General features: G+C 46.6%; 1 protein-coding gene across 1 annotated transcript in view; it reads left to right on the top strand.

Annotated features, from left to right (window-relative positions):
• Nucleotides 1-422: 422 nt before the first annotated feature.
• Nucleotides 423-1,570, top strand: part of LOC106535814 (guanine nucleotide-binding protein subunit alpha-12) — a gene marked incomplete at its 3' end in the record, with an annotated part of 7,734 nt that continues 6,586 nt past the window's right edge. Inside the window, 2 exon segments of the mRNA XM_014032917.1 lie at nt 423-861; nt 1,029-1,355. Coding sequence (XP_013888371.1) covers nt 1,038-1,355 — 318 coding nt within the window.

Raw genomic sequence — 1,570 nt, 5'->3', positions numbered from 1 at the left:
ATGTGCATTGTTATATATCACGAGTATAGTGTTTTTGTTTTTCTTTTACTTATCTTTCTTTATTCTTTCTCACCCTCTCCTGTATTGAGCTGCAGTAATGTACAAATTTCCCCACTGTGGGATTAATAAGGTTTTATATCTTATCTTATCTTATCTTATCTTAAAGCAACTTTCACATTTTATTTTACTGATTAAAGCTAATTCAACTCATTTGAGTGAAAATTGTTGACATAACTTCATTAATTAAATCCAACCATCTGGTGCGCATGAGAAAGGTGCGCACAAGAAGCTCTCTGATGCGCACGAGAAAGTAGGCTATTTGGTGCGCGTAAGAAGTTGTCTGGTGCGTAGCCACAAGGAAGTATTTAGTGCGCACAAGAAGGTTTTGTTTGTTTATTTGCGTCAATGTCTTTTTAGGGGATTAGTGGGGGTTTTGATATTGAATTTCACGCCCCAGTTAAAATCCTGGAAGTTCCCGCTGGCGCGCCCTCTCGGTGAACCTCCGCACTTCTCCGGCCCCCCTTCATCGCTTTGACCGTCCCACCACCGCCCGCAGGGGGGCTGATCTGAAGTTGACAAACCGCTGGATGATAGTTTACGGACCGTCCCACGGTGATAGGTCCTTCTGCCTGAAGCAGTGATTTTCTTTGGATGGACTCGCCGACTTTAAATCAGTTTAACTCGCATTTGCTGCTCTTTGGGATATTTAAGCGCTTGATTTTTTATTATTATTATTATTCTGGATCCGTTTGTTACATCCAGAAAGTTTGTTTCCTCTCTTCTTCTTGTTGATGGGACGGTGAAACCAAGATGGACACTACCGGCTGGTTGGACTCAAGATAAGGATTTCGCCCACTAAATGTAGGTTTTTGTTATTTCGTCCACCAAAGAGCGGATGTAACCGAACTGGGCCACTTCCACCGCACAGGTCACAAACCTAGAATGAACATTTTCCCACTGGAGTTTCGCTAAACTTTTCTTTCTTTTCTTTTTCTTTTTTTTCTTTTCCTCCCCACGACTGACTGAAGTGCGTCGCCATGTCGGGAGTGGTCCGCACCCTGAGCCGCTGTCTGCTCCCGGCCGAGGCCAGCCGGGAGCCGGGCGGCAGCAAGGAGCGGAGCCCGCGGAGGGACGCGGCGCAGGAGCGGGAGGCGAGGCGCAGGAGCCGGGAGATAGACGCCATGCTCGCCCGGGAGAGGAGAGCCGTGCGGCGGCTGGTGAAGATCCTCCTGCTCGGGGCCGGAGAGAGCGGAAAGTCCACATTCCTGAAGCAGATGCGCATCATTAACGGGCAAGAGTTTGATCAGAAAGCGCTGCTGGACTTCCGGGACACTATCTATGAAAACATACTGAAGGTAAGATGTTTTGAGGAGCGCACGTGACAAATCCTCAAGGCAACTCATTGAACTTGAAGGGCAGTTTTCAAGAAAACACTTTCAGAAGTTTTCTCATCACTTACACAGGAAACTGGGTAAAAGCATTGGGAAGTTGTCTTTGTTGTGAACTTTGAGCCTGGAAGGGAAGGCAGGGAAGCTTTAATTTAAATTACCCTTTACTGGAAATATATATA

The sequence above is a fragment of the Austrofundulus limnaeus genome, unplaced genomic scaffold (genome assembly GCF_001266775.1).
Source record: "Austrofundulus limnaeus strain Quisiro unplaced genomic scaffold, Austrofundulus_limnaeus-1.0 Scaffold1574, whole genome shotgun sequence".
NCBI classification, from domain to species: Eukaryota; Metazoa; Chordata; class Actinopteri; order Cyprinodontiformes; family Rivulidae; genus Austrofundulus; species Austrofundulus limnaeus.
Note: the sequence above shows the minus strand (reverse complement) of the source record. Positions and strands in the feature narration are given on the sequence as shown.